The sequence below is a fragment of the Gordionus sp. m RMFG-2023 genome, chromosome 4 (assembly GCF_954871325.1).
Source record: "Gordionus sp. m RMFG-2023 chromosome 4, tfGorSpeb1-WG-v2, whole genome shotgun sequence".
NCBI classification, from domain to species: Eukaryota; Metazoa; Nematomorpha; class Gordioida; order Chordodea; family Parachordodidae; genus Gordionus; species Gordionus sp. m RMFG-2023.
In genome coordinates, this window is record NC_088778.1 from 31,667,656 (window position 1) to 31,687,641 (window position 19,986).

At 28.2% G+C, this 19,986-nt stretch overlaps 2 protein-coding genes across 2 annotated transcripts; both read right to left on the reverse strand.

Annotated features, from left to right (window-relative positions):
• Nucleotides 1-2,989: 2,989 nt before the first annotated feature.
• On the reverse strand, nucleotides 2,990-4,962 carry LOC135928831 (uncharacterized). The gene is made up of 3 exons (XM_065465295.1): nucleotides 4,295-4,962; nucleotides 3,421-3,679; nucleotides 2,990-3,346 (listed from the first exon to the last, which is right to left on the reverse strand). The coding sequence occupies exons 1-3, from the start codon at nucleotides 4,936-4,938 to the stop codon at nucleotides 2,990-2,992; spliced, it is 1,260 nt and encodes a 419-aa protein (XP_065321367.1). The 5' UTR covers nucleotides 4,939-4,962.
• Nucleotides 4,963-10,998: 6,036 nt separating this feature from the next.
• LOC135928832 (heparan-sulfate 6-O-sulfotransferase 2-like) lies at nucleotides 10,999-19,182 on the reverse strand. The gene is made up of 6 exons (XM_065465296.1): nucleotides 19,158-19,182; nucleotides 15,468-15,565; nucleotides 15,046-15,313; nucleotides 14,887-14,902; nucleotides 11,754-11,927; nucleotides 10,999-11,350 (listed from the first exon to the last, which is right to left on the reverse strand). The coding sequence occupies exons 1-6, from the start codon at nucleotides 19,180-19,182 to the stop codon at nucleotides 10,999-11,001; spliced, it is 933 nt and encodes a 310-aa protein (XP_065321368.1).
• Nucleotides 19,183-19,986: the final 804 nt, after the last annotated feature.

Genomic DNA, 19,986 nt, shown 5'->3' on the forward strand with positions numbered 1-19,986 from the left:
TATTATTATTCTAGATAAAATATTGAGTTAGCCGTTTTTAAAAATCGGCTCAAATCGAGTCGTTACTAAGCCGAATTCAAGGAATTTATAACCGAGATCAATTATTTAATCTGGATGAAAAATATTTAAAAACTAAACGGGTATCTGTTAGTAAGGAGTGAGATTAAAGTTAGAAGAGATTATGGGGTTAGGAAATTAAGAAATACTAAAAAATGGTTTTTTTAATTATAGAATTAATCAGTTTCATTTAAAATCGCTGTCAAATCTGACAAGTCATGTGATTGTAAATTGGACGAATAGAAATTTAAATAAAACGGCTGTTTAGTTGAACGGTAATCAATTCAAAATTCGGGATAATTGCGGGAACGCTAGCAAATCAAGGTCCTCTTTAAAAATTTGGGTTGGTATATCGCCCGAAGAAAAATTCCTGATACGTATATTTATTATGTTGAGAAAAGAATGTTAATAGTTAAGTTCCAAATATATTATCTGAAGAAAAAAAGTAATGATTCCAAATTGTTAATTTTGCTAAAATTAATTCAAGAGAGTGCTGCAAATTTTAAATTTCTTTTGAAGGTCTTTTACATCTTATAGAGTTAGACTATATTGTAAAATTTTCTTAAAATCTAAGAATATTACATTTTGTAATGCGACAAAAGTTTGACGTAAAATGGACGATGCGATGGGTAAACTATAAAAAAAAAGAAAGAATGGGGGTTCTTATAGTAAAGTTTTGAAAGGTATAAAAAAAACAGTCTCATGTGTATATTTAACCGGTTTGTAGAAGTAGAGTTTTTGCAGTTTAAGGGACATTTTAAACGTTTAAACCACTCGAACAATTTGTATAAAATTTATAGGTATTATAAAGAATGTATTTAATATAGAAATTGGATAATATTTAAGAAAATAAGGATCAGAAACATCTGAAAATTTGAATCCATATTTATGCTGAAGAAAGGATCCAATGTTTTCTGTTGAAATCTGATATCTGTAAAGTCTTTTATTTTAAACAAATAAAAATTGAGGCTACCCACACACCCCCCTTCCCACTCTGCTCATCCGGCAAAATTTAAATCATAATTATTTAAAGTAATAAGCCTAAGGTAATAAGTTTTTTATAATAATTATTAAAATCATTTCTGTCAATGGGTTTATTTGAAGTAAACCTAACGCCTTCTAAAAAATTTAAGGAAAAAAAAATATCCGAATATCTTGAAAATCTATTCTCTTTGCTAAAAATCTTTGATGCGCCTTCTATGCCATAAATTACCCCAAAAAATAGAAAATTTATCTTTGTTCAGTTTGTGAAAACAAAGGCTAGATCCCATTTGCAAAAATGAGACTAAATTTTCGGCGTAATAATTTGTGCGATTTTAGACGAAATGTTTAAAATTATTAAAATATCATTTTCTAAACAAATATTTCTGTTATGTAATTTAATTTAATTTAATCGATAAAAATAAAATACAATATTTTCTACTTATTAACATTTTTTTAAAATAATTTTAACAAAACTATAGTTATCGAAATCAACTTTTTTTTTGTAAAATTGTTTTTTTTTACCACTTTATCCTGGGGTTTGATGAACTCTGTCACCGCTTCTTCATATGGTTTAGGACTCCTGCAAAGTTTCTTCCAAGATTTACTATAGAATATAACTGGTCGCATAGTTACTAGATTCAAATTTAATGTTTCGCGATTATTTTCTGCATATGCGAGTTTGCTATTAGACACTAAATCTCGCCTCCCTCCCCCCAGTAAAATTAAACCGATTGCCTAGGGTTGCTTGATCCATAGTATTTATTAGATTCCACCGGGGAGAAAAGACTACGCCCTCTAATTATAAATCTGCATTAAAAGAATAAATAAAATTTGACATGAACGAGCCAGCCTAATTCATCAAGACACGTACGAGTTGGGTTAAACTCTATATATATATATTTATAATAAGATACAAAAGAAAATTAACCTAAAAAAATGCGTTGTTTAAACGTTCAAATTAGAGTAATTTATAATTTTGGCCATCATAGGGTTGTGCGGACATCTTTCTTATCCTGAGCACAAAATTTAATGCCATTTTTAATTCCTATAGTATTAAAATATTGGGAAACTTAGGTTAATGATTACTTTCCTTTTTCTTAAGCAAGATACATTCAAAAAATATAAGCTTCATAAAAATTGGGAAGATCTACTGGCTTGTAATAAGAATTACAGGCGCCTTCATTTTATTTTTAAAACCCGATAACCATGCAGCCTCAGAATCTCATCAAAACAGTTGCGTCTATTTATTTTTTTAAAGATCTGAATTTATTTTTTTTGACACCTAATTCAGTCTGATAAAAGGCTACAATCGAATATAGATGATATGGTACAAAAAATGGATGTATAAATAAACAGAAAATTGATCATTAAAATATGATTCACTTTTTAAGGAAAATTAGGAAAGTTATAGTGATTTTACAAGGATATAACCCTTGGTTTAGATTAAATGTTGTTAAATACCCTAACTTTGACCATCTCTATTATAGCATAGTCAAGCAGCCTAAAAAAATTAAATTGAGCTTCGAAGTTGAGTCTCAACTTGAAGATTGATTCCAATATTTTTGTTTAAAAATATGTAGTTTAGATTAAGTATATGTTTATTAAAAATATACACGCCAATATAGTTTAGATGGTAAAATTAGGCGACCAATGACCAAGGTAAACAAGGAGGAGAGTGCATCAAAATGATATTGGGGTGTAACTTATGGGAGCGTATCATTCCTAGCTATAATAATTTGAAGAATATATTACATCACTCCTCTTAATTTATCATGAATATTAATCTATCTCTAGGTATCTCATACATGAAGCCTTTAAAAAAAAATACCGCCCTAAAGCTTATTTTAGCGAACCATATGTTCATTGGTTGTCAAGTAGTTCGACATTATCAAAATTTAATTCGACAATTTTATTTAAAAAAAAAAATAGTAATAAACGTAAAATAAATTTATCTTTTTTTCGAGTATTTAACGAGTTCGAAAGGTTTATCCATTAAGCCCCTTCTATATATGGGGTTAAATATCAGGTTGAGATAAAAGGTGAGCGAAATGTATAGGTACTCCACAAGTGTGCAAACGGCTAAAGCTACATCTATATCGTAATCCATCATCGTGTTGATGTAAAAATTGCGGAAGATCAGAAAAATCGAGACCGGAAACAGTAGCACCACGAATTCGATACCTATTATGCCGATCAGCGTATTCTCCACTTTATTATCCCGCAATTTGGTGTATAATTTTGGGCTTCTTATGATGAAATTCTTCGAAGAAGAAGGCTGAGATTCTCCTTCGGAACTCTTTGCCATCTTTCAAAAAAAAAATTATCATTATTATTACACGTAATATTATTTCTTAGATTTTTTAATGCTATTCTTTTTACCCTATATTCCGGACTGAGAGAGTTATCGCTTTCTTTCAAATTTCTATAGAAGCCCGAAAATTTATTGGACGGTGGCAAGAGATTTGAGGAATTTACGTCGAGATTACGATTTATCCTTTTTATTAGCAACGATTTATGGATCCTATTCGTCCAAATCTTGACCAATAATATCGCTAGGGCTGGTAAAAATTTGGTGAAAAATACCCGAGCTGCCTCGTAAGTTGTCCAAAGGAGACGTTCCCTTTTCGTGTCAGGATAACTATATTGAAATATAGTATATTTTTTTTTTCGCAATTAATGTTTGTATTTTAATATTATTTAATATTTTATTTTGTTGTTCGTAATCGTTTTAAAAACGCTAATCAAATTCATAAAATTAATTTGGCGTAAATTTTAATTTCAAAAGTTGCCGAAATGTATTATTTAATTTAATGTAGCTATAAATAATTTAAATTTTGTATAGATCAAAGGCTCTATTAAAGTTTGTTAGAATCACTAACTTAGCCATGATTTTGCTAAGGAAAGGGGGGGGGGGAGGAAGCACTATTGGGTGAGATTTTTTTCCCTATTAACTTTATTGGAGATATAAAGGTCTAATTTTTTCTAAAAAATTTTGAATTATAAGTTGTAATTTTAAAAAAGTTATTAATTATTTTTCTTTCAAATTCTTCCTTAATTTTTTGGGGAGAGGGTGAGTGTGTAGGAAGGGGAAATTTATATTAGTTTACGAGAATCGGCTAAAATGGCGATGAAGCACCTGTTTAGAATATAATATAATTAAATGCATTATAAAGGTATATGTTTGGCATCCATTTAAAAAAAAATATTTATATATAAATTCTTCCCTCTATTTAATAAATTATAAACGTATTACCAAAATTTGTAATAATAAACAATCAAATAGGGCTCTACTCCGCACACATTCATTCTATTTTGCATCTCGAACAACCACCTGGTCGGTATGAACCACAGAACTACGTAAATAAAATTGAACATCAGCATGTACATTATATTTCTGGTTCGAAACCACATTTTGTATTTTACCGGGAATGCCGTGCCAATCATTTGAGAAAGAGCCAGTATGACGTAAATACCGAAGGAAAAACTGACCAACGATTTAGCTATGGGAAAATGAAAATTCGCCATGTACCTATTCCAAGGTTTTTTGGTCCAAAATTTATAGAATTTGAGCTCCCCAATCAAATCCAGAATGGGGTATATGAACATGGTCACGAAATTTATGACGTTAGCCGAGTACAGAGCGCGGGTCACTATGACATTGGGATGCGATTTTTCTCTAAAAGCGATTTTGAGTCCCAACGAATTGCCCACCAAACCCATCACGAACACGATGGGGGCGATAGTTATAAAAAAAATGAACATCGATTTGTTATTCTTGTAGACTACTGACCACGGAACGCACGTAAAATTTCCCGACGAATTTACGATTTTATAATCCAGTGCCGGCTGGGGAAGCGATAAATTTAATATAAATTTATCGTTCGCCGAAAGTAACATGTTTTGGTTTATATGTTTAGAGGTTTTAAAATTTATGTCCAAAAATATAGGCCGAAAAAAAATAAATTTTCTTTTTAAAGAATTTAAATTATTATTACAAACAAAATAAAAATGAATGATATAAAACATAGATATATTTTTTCTAAAAAAAAATAAAATAATTATGAGATAATGGTTAGAAATTTAATGATTATCAAAAATTTAATATAACTATTATAGTGTTACCTATTATAATATAAGCTCACCTTCTCACATAATAATAGCAAAATGTAATTTTTTAAAAATATTTATCTATTCATTATTATATTACTTTAACTAAGGGACACACTTTTTTTCCTAGTGAATAATTTATTATATCGTATCGTCATTTTATAAATAATGTCATGAAAAGATATAATTAGATTTTTCTGGAGTAAAAAAAATGTGACATCAAATTACTTACTCTAATTAACGTCAAATATTGGCATAAACATATTTAATTTATTAAACTAAAAGTCGAAAAAAAATAAATAATATGGTGTGATGATAACTACAAAGAAGAGCAAATATAATTAAAAGTATTTTTTTTTAACCTTTTATTTGTCAAGTCTAATATATATGGACATTATATTCTCATAGATTTAGATCTATGAAATCTCTCATGCCTTGGGAGTAAAATCCTTAATACAGGTGGAATTCTATTGCACTAGATTAGCGTGTCTACTGTTTGGCAAATAATATACTCAGACTCAGATAGCAAAAAGAAGATAGAAATAAATATAGCAATAATCGAGTAGTTTCAAAGGTGGCAATTGTTTTTTTTATATATATTAGTATAAGTGGGATTGGTATCCATTATTTAGTAAATCTTGTTTTATTTGTTCAAAGATCAAACAGACGATAAAAGAGATAAATTATAAATAAAATTAAGTAATTGATATTAAGGATTAAGCAGACGATTTATAGGGGATAGAAAATTCGGGAAAAGTTGTGGTATACTCTTCCCTAAACTTAATTTATAACATTTTGCTTCTCGAAAAATGGCAAAGTTATAAATAAAAAAAACTTATGTGATAAGTAAAATTACGATCAACTATATTTTATTTTAAAAGTCACATTCAACATATTAGTTTTATATATACAATTATTTATTTGGTTATAAATGCCTGTTATTATTCAAAACTTATATGGTTCAAAGATGTGATTATAGGGAAGCCCTATTATGGGGATGGGGAATGGGCATCTTCTGAGTTTTCGTTTGGATAATTCTACAGCATATATACCCTGACTTTTATGCTTAGGTGTTTATAAACCTGATCTCGTCTATCAAAGTAACCTCGACAATGAAACAATTTGTGGCCTATTGAATCGCTTTTGAAATAGTTGGAAATTGTTTTCAATAAGTTTAAAATAGAAATCTATCCTCGATAACAAACAGTTTAACCAATTTCTCGAGACTATAAAAATTTTGGATCCAAATCGTCTAACCCTATTAGGTCCTCTCTTGTCAAACAAAATTTATAAAAAAAATTTTTTTTGACAAGGATAAAATACAAAATATCTTTCCGGCTTATCTGAATGATACTTTTTTTTATAAATATTTTGTATTTATACATAACATATATACCAAAAATATTACACCCCTTACCATGAATTCGAAGTTAGCCGAATTCGCAGCGAAATATACAAAATATTATATAAATAATTATAATTTTAACATTAATTTTTGTACTTGGCCGGGATTTCGCGATGTGAATGCAGGGTCATTCTTCATTCTCATTTATTATTTTTTGGAAAATTTCTTTTAAAATCGACTTTATTAATTTTATTAAATGATTCTACCCATTCAAAATGTAACAAAATGAAATACATCGAATACGGTAAGGCTGTTTGAATTGGTGTTGTTAAACGGCTCGTTTTGAGCCGATTTTTAAAAACGGTTAACTCGATATTTCATCTAAAAGAAAAAAATTACGCAAGCCTGAAGATTTTGCTCGTAGAAGGAACAAAGGTCTAGATCATTTATCATAGAAATCTCTAGACTTGGGCACTATTTTTCTGTCTAAAATATTGAGTTAGCCGTTTTAAAAAATAGGCTCAAAATGGGCCGTTTAACAACACTACTTTGAATTCGGAATATAGATTCTATTATTTCTAGCCTATTTATGAGTATATACTAAAAAATTGTCCTTATTTGTCTATTAATTTAAATCTTCATTTTTTAAGTACCTATTATAATTACGAAAATAGATATAAAACCGAAGGACGAAATTTATAAAGCATTTTTCAAATGTAAGAAAATATAAAAGACAAAAGCTTTCAGATTGGGGCTTATTTGAGGATGCTTTTTTTAAAAAAAATTTGTTATGGAGGACAAAAAAAAAATTTTGAATTAGATTGGACAGTTTGTGTTAAATATTATTTTTTTTTTATTAGCGATACATGTATATTTTAATTAAATTTTTAGACACATATACTTCCAAAAGGATCCCCTCAAAAGGGTTATGGCCAATGACATATATAATACCTAGACTGATGATTCATTCATTAAAATGCATTTGAAAGCATCGTTGAATACAAATCAGCTGGACCCGCCATTTTGGTAACCCATATAGTAATTATTCTCATTGTTAAAAACTACTATTAAATCGATAACTTGCTTCCTTATTATATCGATGATCCGGTTAATTCTTTAATAAAGTTTGCATTCAGATATAGGAATAAATTAGGCTCTCGTTTAAAATTTTAATAATGATTTGTGTAACCAAGATGGCGTCTCCAGCTGATTTGCATTGATGTACACTTTTAATGAATGAATCGTCAGTCTAGGTATTATACATGTCATTGGTTATGGGGGCCTAGTTACTCGTAAATTATATATAGAGTGAAAAAAGGGAAAAGTGTAGACAATTTTTTTTAAAATCCAAATAAGCACCTATTAAGTAGGGATTTGTATCGGGCCTAATTTTTCAAGCACCGCCCGGCACGAACTTATTTAAATATAGAAATTAATTTTTATAATTACTCAAAATAAAAAAACATATGTTATATGGCGTCTAGTTATTTAAATGAAATCATATATTTTTATTTTACATAAAAATTCAATATTAAAATTGATAAATTTAAATATATATAAAAAAAAATTCCAAGGCCCAACCCGACCCGGCCCGAACCCGATTTTTTTTAAAAAGCCGGGTACTGGCCAGGCCTACTTTTGCAGATCTCTACCTATTAGCACTTCTTTTTCTAAAAGTATAATTTCAAATATTTTTTTTCTTTTATAAGTAAATATTTTCTAATTATTATGCTTAAAATAATCTTTCAATATGAAATCACAAAATAAAAATAAAAACTTCGATGATTTTTGCTCAAAAAAATATTTTGAATATTTTTTTTTTTACAAGCTCTGGTAAAAAAAAAAAAGATGCGAGCGACGCACTCTAAGCAATTATCGCGAGGCACCTTAAAAGTATTCAAAAAAAATATATAGTTCAAAGAAAAAAGGAAGAAATGAAAGATTGTGGATATTTATTTAATTATTAATATATATTTCAATTTGCATAGATGAGAGATATGGAAAGCTTGGCCAGATCGAAAGCCAGTGACAAGAGTCAAACCATAATTTTTTAAAATATCTGAATGGGTTGGGCAATAATTTAACGGACCGGGTTATTACTGCATGAAAAATCTCCTGCCCGGGCATCTGTATTGGATCGTGAAATCACTACCATTGTAGAATATCTATCGTTTTGATATTTTGCCAGTGTGAAATCACTACCACGATGATTTTTAAGAGATATGATCTTTTGTATTTTTTTAATTTTTTTTATAATGTTTCGATCTAATGATTTGCCAGGGCCGTTACTAGCCTTTACAATCTCAGGGGGTTCAACTAAAAAAATTTATGGGGGGGGGGGGTCGAAGACCCCTATACCTTCTCTTTTGCCTGGCCTTCGACCGAGCTTTATATTAATATATTATACTTTTTTAATTGAAATTTGCAAATTGTCATTTATTATGCATACAAATAATCGAAGTAAAACGATTCAAGACATTTCTCACATTTATTACAATATTAAATATTGATTACGGATATAAAAAAATCTTTGATTACAAGTGATAAAAAAGGTTAACCCTGAATTGATAATGGGTTTTAAAAACCACACAAGGCAATATAATCCTAGCAGTCAATATAGACAAAAGGTCATTAAACTAATATAACGTTGTGTTACCATTAGACAATGTTTTATAAAATAGACTAAGCAAAAATTTGTAGGCTTAACCAAATTAATTCTTGAAGAAGAATATATAAACAACGAATCCAAATCATAAAACTATATGGTGGTTAGACCTATATGACATTATAAAAGTTAGATAAGTAATCGAGAAAATTATTGTGAGATATTAAATTTCTAGAAGATTATCTTATATTTTTGATGGTATATAAACGACTAAACAGTTGACCATTATCGCTCATCTAAATTATGCAATCAAATGCTCTCACCAGCAAGAGTAATAATTTTAAATTATAATAGCTAAACAAATAATAGATGCTGGTTAATTTGCAGTCATAGACCTATGACACTCACGATTTAAACTCATATCAGTATTTATAAAGTTATAACATAAAACAAAAACACCAAAAGTCTTTGGAAGAAATAATTATGCAAATATATTGAAGTCTTGAGTTATTTACAGATGATATGAATCATTTTATAACTATAAAATAAGGATCAGAGTAACATGATGAAAGTAATTAAGATATTGTATACTATTGTCGAACCACCTCAATTGGTATATTATATCTTAAAATAATAGTAGTTTGTAATAATATCAAAAATATACTCGTATTTTAACTCGAAACTATTTTTCAAAGAAGAAAAATAATGATTAAAAACACATAAAAATAAGAGAAGGGGAAAAAAAAATCTAATAAGAATACATTCATAGTGAGAAGAATAATAAGATGTTTAATTTTTAATGATATTTTCTTAAATAAATAGATGGCGCTAAAGAATTGAATGCAAATTGTTATGTATATTTATTAAGAGCATTGATTCGTAAAGTTTATTAAATTATTAACTGTAATCTATTCTATAATTGTCAAATATATCTGTAAAAATGGTATTTTACCTAATATTTTATAATCATTTCTATATAAAAGAGGATTATCAACTATTTTTAGGAATAAGGCATGGTAATTAAATTTAAAAATGAATAATATAGTTGATTAGTGAGTTTGAACTCGGCTAATTACAATATTATATTTGTTAATTTTCAATTAATAAATAATTATATTTATTATTAGGGTTATAAAATAATTTAAATAAAAATCAATTTCATCTATTAATGCTAAATTAATATTTAGATTATGATTGATATACCATTTTTAACATAGAATTTGATTGCAAGCTGACATAGTGAAAATATAATATATATATATCGATCCGATCTTATAATTAAAATAGCACTCATAATGAAAATTTTGATAGTTTTATTAATTTTTAAATAAATCAAATCTATATATAATAATTAATAGAATTATAAAAGAAATCCTTGAAGGAGCTAACAAATAATTTATTTTTAAATCAGGGGGGATATTAGGGAGCCATTAAAATTTTTTTTAGTTTGCTTCACAGGGGGCTATTTCAGAGGGCTCGAGAACCTGCCCCCCCCCCCAGCGATGCTACTGCAATTTGTATTAATATTATTTTATCTTATTTTATCTTATTTTCTCAAATTTATTCTAATATTATTTAGAAATATTCAATTAAATATACAAATATATTTATTTTTTTAAATTTCTAAAAAAATTAAAACATGTGCAAAAATATATAACCAATCATAAGAAACAACCAATCACTTTATTAATGTTAAAAAAAAATAAACATAAAAAGAAAAATAAAGAAGCAATCAAAATATAATAAATAAAAATATATAACCAATTTTAAAAAAAAATTTCCATTGTTTCCACTATGTGTTTTTCTTTTCGTTTTTTTTATTATTATTTTCTGTTGTTTTTTTAAAAAAAAACAAGTTTTTTTTCCCTATTCCTAATTGAAACCATATCTAAATATAAGATCACGATAATGATTTATTTTTATTTTTTTCATAAGACATCCTCTGGTAGTATCCAAATTTAGCGAGTCTTTCGCGAAATAATTTTATAGCGAAATTGTAGAGCTTTACATCCAGATGGTTATTTTGCGCTATTTTTATCAGCATATCTCGATCCAAACGTTTGCTCCCTTCCTCGGATTTGCTCACTTTATTTTTCAAAAGCTCTTTATTGCTGAAGGATATTCCCAACACTTTCTCGAATAGGTAGATAGTTTCTGGCATAAATTCAGTTATGCCGAATACCTTGAGCCCTAATTGCAAGTTAATCTTGGCACTTTCTAGCATAATATGATTCTTTTGTTCAGTTGATAGACTGTGATCAGTGTTTTTATAAAAAAAATATCATATTGTTTATAAAATATGTTTACGAATCATTAGTTTAAAATGAATAAATACTATCTATAATACTTTATTAATAATTATTATACCAACTTTTGAACAAATAAAAAATCAACCAAACATTAACTCCAATTTTTCTTAAAAATTTATTGCCTAAAATTAAAAAGTTTCTATTAATATTGAACAATTTTACAGAATATAATCTCTCCCGTTTAATATTTTAATATTTCCAAAAATTTAATATGAAAAGTTTCATGGGTATCGAAAGAATATAGTCGTTACCATACTCCTTACTTTTATCACATTCTATGATTGACATATCGGCTAGATGCCTTGTCATGCGATTATTTGCCCATTGATTTTGACAGGAGACAAACTCTTCCAATGTGAGCTCCGAAATTTTTTTAATGTGGGCAAAGCATGTAGGACGAACAATCAACACTTCCTTCTCGCACAATATGTATTGCCTTCTCCAATGACTTCCCTTAAGAATCTGATAGTATTCGCTCAGGTATCTTTTCATAGGTTCCCTCAACATCGTCACAAAGTATCTAAAATTTATTTGGGTAAGGATGAAGATTGTCAGTGAAATTTATTATATATATTTGTTTAAATAAAATTTAATGCACATACTTGTCCCAATTTGTATTAAATTGTTATATTTAGCCTAAACTTAAACGTGATGCTTGATTTAGGATTATTCTATTTTATATGATATGGCTAAGCTAATTTATCGAATGTTCAAATTGGACAAGTGGGTCAAACAAAACTTTTTCTTTGAAAAATGTATTACCCAAATTCAAAAAGTATCGCCAGTTTTATATTTTGTCTCTTTTATCAATCTTGGCACGCAAAATTCTATGTGTAATTATAACCAAAATGATTTTAATATTGTAATATAAAGTTGGTTTCAAGATTCCAATGATGATTTACTAATTAATTTTGGATCACCAATTAAGTGGTTTGCCTAACCCCGCTATTGGGGTTTGTTGGGCAAAGTTTCCACTTTTAGAAAAAATAAAATATCTGGAATATGATTATACCTTTGTAGAGTATAGTTTTAGGTATCGATTCATATATTTTTCTTTATAATAACAAAACAACACAGGAGTTATAGCCGAATTTGTAAATTTGGTTCGACTAACCAGAGTCTCCCCTACTTTTTTAGTTTAATGATAGGCTAAGATAATCTTTAAACCAATAGAATTAAAGATAATATTTCACAAAGAAATACAGAGATTAGAATTTTACACAACGGTCAAAAGATGTTTTGGGCTATTTAAGTATGATTGGAACTTGAGACTATTTGCAATAATGTGGTATGCAAGGCAAATGAAGCATATCCTAATAAATTTAAAATAGTTGGAAAAATGAAATATCTAGGCACTGCCAAATAGTGTTGATAAACGACTCGATTTAAGCCGATTTTTTATGGCTAACTCAATATTCCAGAAAAATATTGCCTAAGCCTCGGGATTATAGATCTCCAAATCTTTGTGTATCTATACGAAAAATCATGAAGTTCGCATAATATTTTATGATAGCCGTTTTTAGCAATACGCTAATCGAGGCCATTCAACAACACTACTGCCAGGCATCATTCTAGACAATGCCCAGAAGGTTTCAGCCCCGATTAAAGGAATATGTCTTTAAATTTTGATCCATATCAGTTAGCGTTATATCCATTTTTGTATCGAGATCGGTGTTGTTAAACGACTCGTTTTGAGATTATTTTTCAAAACGGGGAACTCAATATTTCAGCCAGAAAAATATTGCCTAAACCATGAGATTTGGCCAATAGATATCAAAACCTTTGTTACTTCTACAAGCAAGATCTTCAGACTTGCGTAATATTATTCTGGATGATATATTTAGTTAGCCGTTTTTAAAAAACCGGCTAAAAACCAGCCGTTTATCAACACTAATCAAGATGATAATTTTTTTTAAATCTTGACATATTAAACCTTTCATAAAAATAAATTCTTGTTTATATGCGCAATTTTATGCTGAATAAAATTGACAAATCAAACCAAAAATAAATAGATTTTCAACCAGACCCCTTCAGAATTATTTTAAATTTTACATATTTGTAATATATGCTATAACTAAGAAAAAAAATGAAATTTTTACATTATACAACCACTTATTCGCTAAGATATGGGGGTTTAAAAGAGCGAATAAAATGGTTCATTTTTGACAAAATGCACTTCATTAATTTTCGAATATCTCAAGAATAAATTAAGTTAGAGCAATAATTTAAATTTTATTAATTAGCTTAATAATTGATCTTTAATATGAACGTATAAATAAATGTGATTGAAAACCCGATTAATACCCAAAACCGGAAGTACAAAAACGGAAATGGATATAAGAATAGGCATATTTTTTTTTAAATTTTTTTTTCCTGTGGATGTGTTTCTAAACTGGTTTATATTTGTACAAAATAAACTTAGACTGGGATAAACGTGGGTCTAGGAGTTAGACCTTTTACATGGTTAAAATTGTTCAAACTTAATATAAATATCATCCATCATATTTAGGTAATAATTTATATTAAAAAAATTATGTCTAAATGAAAGGCCCTTACCTTATTACTAAAAAATAAAAAGTTTAAAGGTGGCGGGTGTTGGGGAAGGGGTGGAGTTAAAATAAATCTAGGCGGACAGATAAAAATTTATGGGCAAGGTCGGACAAATGGGCATCTCTGCAGGTCTCTGAAAAATAATTTATAAAACCAAATAAAGAGGCAACCGTTAAAAAATAACTTTTAAACATCAAGACGGGTTAAACAAATTTTATTAGATAATTGGTAAGAGGGGGGTGGGGGGGGTTATAAAATACCATGAGCGGACGGGCTATAGGGTTATATATTTTTTGAAACAATGGCGGGAGTTTTAGCTAATACCCGATCCTTGCCGACCTCTAGCGCATTTAGAATATTAAAATATTGATCCAAGGGTATATAAACATATTTGTTATATTTCTTTTAAAACCAGTTATTTTAGTCGTTACATTCCACAAAAAAAACTACTACATATTCGTTTTGTTTCGAAAGACCCTTTTGGAAAAGTTCACTAATCGAAATAGACCTATACAAATTTGTGTCTAAAATTAGCCAGAAAGGCAACTCCGCTTTAATTTTAAGCTAAGCACTAGAATAGGATTTGAAACCGTTTTACATTCCGGTTGGAAACATTGTATGAAATTGAATGTTTGATAATTGTATTAAAAAAATTATGAAGTCGATTTAAGAGAACTTATAGAAGGTGTTTGGACATAACATAGAAATATATAATTAAAAATTTTTTTACAAAATAAAAAGAAGATGAAAAATTAGTTATGAATTGACACCTATTGCAAGTCATTAATCGATAAAATAATTATGTTAATTAAATAGAAGTGAAAACCTTAAAATAGAAAATGGTTTAAAAACAAATATTATACAATTACGTTGGGTCATCGGATAAATTTCGCGTATCTTTTGTTTGGGTATAATATGCCGGCTTTTACCTTAATATGGTGTTCCCTGATAAAATTTTGGTAAGAATTAATGTTTTCGGACAAATCATATAGTTTCATTGCCACAGGAAGACAGTCACGCATACGGTCGAATACGGGATGTAACCCGCAATACTCCCAGCCATAGGTGAATCGACTATAATAGCCAACTTTTGGTACCACTGTATTCAGTTATATTGTTTATAATTTTCTCCCAAGATTTTATATTTGGACGTTCGCATAAGCATATTATGAGTTGATGATTGGTGTCATTTGGTGTTCTACAGGAACACCCAGGATTTACTTGGATATTGTGCACCAATATTGAACTGAATTCGGTGCCTCCGGTCTTTTGTATGTGGACGAATGCCAAAATATCCCGATCAAAATTGAACCGTACTGTCGTAATGGGGTCTATCAAACATTCGCTAGCTAAAATCTTGGTGATGGCCAATCACTCGCTTACAACTCGCAATGATATTTTGGTGATAATCAGAGGAAAAACGCAGTTTCAGATAACTATATGCGTCAATTTTCGGGTCCAACCAAGTTTTATTGCGTTGTTGAATATTTTCGCGGCTGATTATACTTACTCTCCCATTTTGAACGCTAGATATATTGTTCGTACCTTGTTGATTATGGTATTTAGAGGAAATTTTATGAATATCGATAACCCTGAGCGGATGGATTGCTGAATAGAAGTGATAATTGAAAATTAATGCATGAAAAAGGATTACTATACATGAGAACAGTAGTATTATGTACATTTTGTTGAAAATATCGTCTTCGTTTCAATTTATTATATATTTTCATCTTTTATACATTTATAATAAATATCCAGAAGTTTATTATAATTTCCTGCATTTTATTCAAAATAAGGAAGGTAAAAATAAATTATTACGCCAAATTTCTTAGAATAAATAAAACTAAATTTTAAATTTGATAATATTTTAAAATCAACAATATTATTCAACTTTCATGAAAAAGAGGCATGTTTTGTGTTTCGTTCATTTTGTGCTGAATAAGGATAAATATTGTTATTAACATCAATAAGATTTTTCAAATTATATATCGAATTTGATAATATTTTAGTAAAGAAAATAAATAGGTAGTAATGGAAAGGGAGGGGTAGGGCGAGGGAAAGAAAGAAAGATAATAATCTAGAAACAGGTAAAATAAGGTTAAGAATTCCAGCAATATTTAACAATTTTAAACGGGATAAGCTGGAAATGGGCTTTTTTTTTTGATCGATAGTCCAAAATAGTCTGAAAAAAAAATATCCTGTTATTCGTATATTAGCAACAAAGTTATATCCGTACTCCATAATTTTGTATAACACCATCTATTTTATGCAAGTAAAATTCAATTCTGGTTACAAAAAAATGCATATACTGGAAGAGCCGATAGCGACATCAGGGTTTCCACATCGTATAGAGTAAACGTAAACCGGAAGTTAAGGACTCAAATTGTCGCTAATTGTTTTTTCCTTCGATAGACCTTTAGAGATTTTTTGAATCTAAATGATATATATTTATTTTACCATTAAATAGTTTGTGAAATATAAATATATTCAAAAATTTTGCAACTTTGAGAAATTAGTAATTTTTTCGCGCATTTGAAGCCAGATGTATACAAATCAGGAATCAGGGCTGGGTCGGGCCTGAAATTTTTTTTAAAAAAAATACCCGAACCGGAAATATTTTCCGGGCTATGTATTGTAAAACCAAATATTTGAAATCGTCATTATTATCTATATAAATCAAAAATAAATATAAAATATTTTAAAATAATCCTGTTTTTTAAAAAAAACACCGGCCCGGCCAGGGTGCAAAAAATTTTTGAAAAAAAATCCGAGCCGTGCCATGCTAAATGGTACCAGGTCTTTGATATAAATGCACAAGATTCTGGATTCCTATATTTTATAATAAATGATGGGATAAATTGAATTTCCTCATTGAAACGTTGATCGTTATTTTCACTTACTTTAAATAATATCAAACTCCTTAAGATAAACTATTTATTAATATATATAATTTTATAGAAAAAGGACGCCTCCTTTTGAGAAAATATTTATACATACAACTAATCATTTTTTTTCTATTTTTGAAGTATCAAATTAGCCGGGTCCCATACCTGTCTTTTTTAATAAATATAAAAAAGGAGTTTAGTAATGTTTACTAAATTTTCTATAAAGATTAAAGATGGTATTATTTCTAAAACAAATCATTTTTAATTCTTACATATTAAATAAAATGGCCGGAAATTGAAAAAATCAAAAAAAAAAATTTTTTTTATCATAAGATATGTTTAATTGAGTGAAGGCACGTCATTTTTGACACTTTGAATTATCACATCTCCAAAAATATAAATAATGTTAGAAGGATAAATTTTTGGTTATCTTAGTTACATTCATCTTTAATTTCTTATCAAATTTAAAAAAATCAGATGGTGTAGCTTTCGTTTAATGACTGCTTTTCTTAAAAATAGTATTCTTATTTCTAGTATGGAGGGGGGGTGGGGTAAAGTCAAACTACATATCGATTTTAGACTAGATTTTTTATCTAAGCCCCTAGGAAATTATAAATATACAATTTATAGAGTTAGAATTTAATATAAATATTGAAATCAAATACTTGTATAATAACGATAAACAGGTTTTCGTATATTTCATTTATTGTAATAAGGAAAAATAAAATTCAATACATTTTATTGCTTAACTCAAATATAATTCTTTTTAAAATAAATTTTAAAAAATAAACACAACAATTCTTCCAAAGAAATAATTTCCCAAATTGTCTCCTAATTAGAATGATAAGATTTTTTTATAATTCATATTTGTGGTATAAAGAAAAAAGTTAACAAGATGTAGAATTAGCCCTGCTATTTCCTTTCCATCTGATTGCATAATCTTACCAATCACAAATATATATTTTAGAAAAATTTCAAAACAAATCAAAAAAAATAATATTGCGAATCATTCATTCATTTATCACGTTGATCTACGACCACCCCCCTCCCCCCCCCCCCCCCGATAAGAAAGCGTCGGTTTTTTAGCAAAGAAGCCGACAAAACTCCAGATAAGAGTTACAAGAGTAAGGGCACTAAAAATCCCTTCGTAGTTGTTTAATTACCTTCGGCTTTATTTATTTAAAAAAAAGAGTTAAATTAAGATTATTTGCAAATGATTTTAAAAAATTAACGATTAATTCAAATATTTACTATAATTTAGGAATATTTCATATTTATCTTTCCTCAAAGATTTTATAAACTATAACGAATTATCTTTACATTTTTTTATTCGTCTGCTTTTGAAATGGAAATAAAAAAAATTAGAATAAAAATCAAAATTTAATTAAACTTATTAAATTTAAATCAAATTATAAATCAAATATAATTTTCATAATCTGATAAATTTAGATTCTAAATCGTAGATTCCGACAGCACATCCGGCCTTTTCGTCATAGTCAACCTATTCCTAAATATGCAAATTTTATATAAAGGTAAGTGTTTAAAATTGTAAAATGAAGATTTAAAACATAAATTTTAAATGATACACTCGAGTGTTAGAATGGCATTTTACAAGGCAACAAGCTGTATTTAAATTTCTCATTTTTTTTTTATTAGAGGATATCACAGCTAAGGCAAGGTCAGAATGGCTTTGGATAAGTGCCTCTAAGTGAATGAAACACAGAAAATGATATATACACATGTTTAGAGTGGGTGGCACACGATACAAATATATTTTATTATATGTGCACAACCCTACTCTGATTGGGAGTGCATTTTGCCCGAAATGCCCAATTTTTCCGACATTTAGAAATCTGTATCTCAGCCGCTGTTAGAAATTGGAGGCTAAAATTTTATTTTCTTTCTTAGTTATACACCACTAATTTGAATGAATTATAAAAAGGAAGATAGATTTGAACCCACAATGTCGCAACTGAAAACCCGATGTTAATATAAAAAAAAAATAATTTAGTCAGTTAAAATGTATAAATACTAGTGTTGTGAATGAACGCTGTTGATCGCGTACAAATTTTTTGACCAAATTACAAATGATGAACGGACGTTCTTATTTATTTGGTGAACTTTGAACGTAAATTTCGCTTTCCTTTTTTTTTGACAAACGATGTATCGAATTTAACGATTCGTTCAATTTTAAGAAAGCCCTTGTTTTATTTTTAGTTTATTTGTAAAACATTAATGTTAATCCGAATTTTTTAACAGTATATATATAGTCTAGTATATTTGTTTAATCAGCTGTTTTTGCTTTTTCCTATTACCTAATTCCGATAATACTTTTACCATTACGTGCAAGAGAAGATAAGAGATAAGTTTATTAATTTGAATATTAGTTTGAATATATTTTAATTATAATAGATTAATATGGATAATATTATTATTATTAGTATCTATCGTCTATCATCAGATTCTGAATATTCAGAAAAGTCAGATGTAATTGAGCATCATTAGCCATGGTCAAAATATGAAAAATATTTTTCACTCATTTCATATAAAGGACCGAATTCAATAATTACAAAATGTTAAATGTGTCCAAAAAGTGATCATATCGGTTTCTAAATCACTCAAGTTCTAATTTAAAACTACATTTGATATGTAATATCTATTATATATATAACTATCAATACCTTAAATACTAACAAAAATAGATATATTGTCCTTTTATATCAATTTAAAAAAATATGTTGTATAACACTTTTGCGGTAAAAAGGATGCAAAGTTCGAAATAAAGAAAAGAAAAATGAGGAACCAATGATGTATCGCAAAAAATACAATGTTCGAAATATAACTGTAGGTGGCATATTTAAGGTCTAAAAAGAAAATGGCGAACCAAAAATAGTAGTGTTTCGTAAAGGGTTCAAGGTTATAAATATAACTATGGGGGCAGATGTGATCCTTAAAAGCAGTGTTGCTAAAAGGTTACTTTTAAAAGTAGCGCGCTATTAGTTACTTTAGATTTTTTTTAAAAATATTATTTACGTACATCTCCCTTTCCACAAATAAAAAAGGCGACTAAAATTTCAAATATAATTATCATTTCCATACTAGTCATCCCCAAGTCTAGAACAAAGATCAAAAATTATAAAGCAT